Below are 1,451 nucleotides of genomic sequence, written 5' to 3'. Positions count from 1 at the left end.
TATAAATGGAACTCAATAAGTATTTATTCAACTTATTATTTAACTCAATAAGTCCTGATTTAACTTATTAGTTAACTCAATAAGCCCTTATTTAAACTGAGTGTTTAAAATTTGACATTTTAAACACCTCAGGGCCCCAGCAATAGTGTTTGTTAACAAGTAGATATTGGTGAATAACCACTGAGATCACTGTTACTAATCTATATTTCTGAAACAGATGTCTGAAATTAAAAAGGATGAAGACAGTGGGGCAAGCACTTCAGTAAGCAAAGGTGAGAGCCAGTCCATACTTGGTATTGAGTGTGGGGAGAGACATAGGTGCTGGTGTGGGACAGGAACTACAGAGGTGAACAGTCAAGAGTGTCACGCTCTTACAGCACAGATGTTTAAAACAACAAAAAAGTGCTATAGGGCCTCTCCACCCCAGTGAAGGCCAATTGGCTGAGCTCCTTACTTTTGATTTCCTAGTGCAAAAGGACTGTTTAGCTGCTTTAGCAGGATGGTGTCCTTCCTTATGTATATTCAAAATAGTTGAGCCCTCTTGCCAAATGCGTTTTTTTAAAAAGGGATATCTTCCAATGTACTGAATATTAATAGGAAGCCAGTAGATCCAATACATGCCCACATAAGAGAAAAACTCAAATCAATTCAAGATGGGGGAGGGAACAAGAGAGCGGTGAGAGGGGAAGAGGGAGGGGATATAGGTGTCCTCCTACTTAATAAGCACGATGTTAATGGATACGGCACAGTTCTTGGGCAGGACACAAGTATAAGGGGGACTCTACCTAACAAATGCAAACATTGTAATCTAATTCTTTGTACCCTTAAATTATCCAGAAACAATAAAAAGGGGGTCGATGGCTTTAAAAAATGTTCAAGGTTTTCAGAGAATGGTTGATGTAACTTAAAAAGCAAAGATGTACCTCATTAGAGATACTTGCCTACTATTGTTGAGATCAGATATTAGGAAAAGAATGAACCAAGGATCTTAGATCGAGGTTACAAATACCCAAGTATGGCACTTTTCAACCAAAAGGAAGTTTGCCTTTCTGCGTAAAATCGTTTTCATGTAACAATCTTCATTATTAGTGCTATTATGAGTTTAGGGGCTCCTTATGCAGCAGCTTTTTCAATAAGTATAAGCAGTGGGGTGCTGGTAAATGTTTAACAACTGGCTGTCTAAATTGTGTGTTTACATATGTTTATTAAAAATGTTACTGACATATGGCTGGATGTGGTGGCTCATGTCTAAGTCCTAGCACTCTGGGAGGCTGTGGGAGAATTCCTTGAGATTGGGAGTTCGAGACCAGCCTGAGCAAGAGCAAGACCCTCATCTCTACTAAAATTAGAAAACTTGGCCAGGAGTTGTGGTGGATGCCGGTAGTCTTAGCTACTTGGGAGGCTGAGATAGGAGGATCACTTGAACCCAGGAGTCTGAGGTTGGTGAGAGC

General features: G+C 39.9%; 1 protein-coding gene across 1 annotated transcript in view; it reads left to right on the top strand.

Annotated features, from left to right (window-relative positions):
* The first annotated feature begins 217 nt into the window (after positions 1–217).
* Positions 218–1,451, top strand: part of SSMEM1 (serine rich single-pass membrane protein 1) — a 3,815-nt gene continuing 2,581 nt past the window's right edge. The window contains exon 1 of the mRNA XM_003803314.1: positions 218–272. Coding sequence (XP_003803362.1) covers positions 218–272 — 55 coding nt within the window. The remainder of the gene's footprint in view (positions 273–1,451) is intronic.

Source organism: Otolemur garnettii, unplaced genomic scaffold (genome assembly GCF_000181295.1).
Source record: "Otolemur garnettii isolate 467f Iridium unplaced genomic scaffold, OtoGar3 scaffold00293, whole genome shotgun sequence".
In the NCBI taxonomy this organism is placed as follows: domain Eukaryota; kingdom Metazoa; phylum Chordata; class Mammalia; order Primates; family Galagidae; genus Otolemur; species Otolemur garnettii.
The sequence above is the reverse complement of the archived record's forward strand: the minus strand, read 5'-3'. Positions and strand labels throughout refer to the sequence as shown.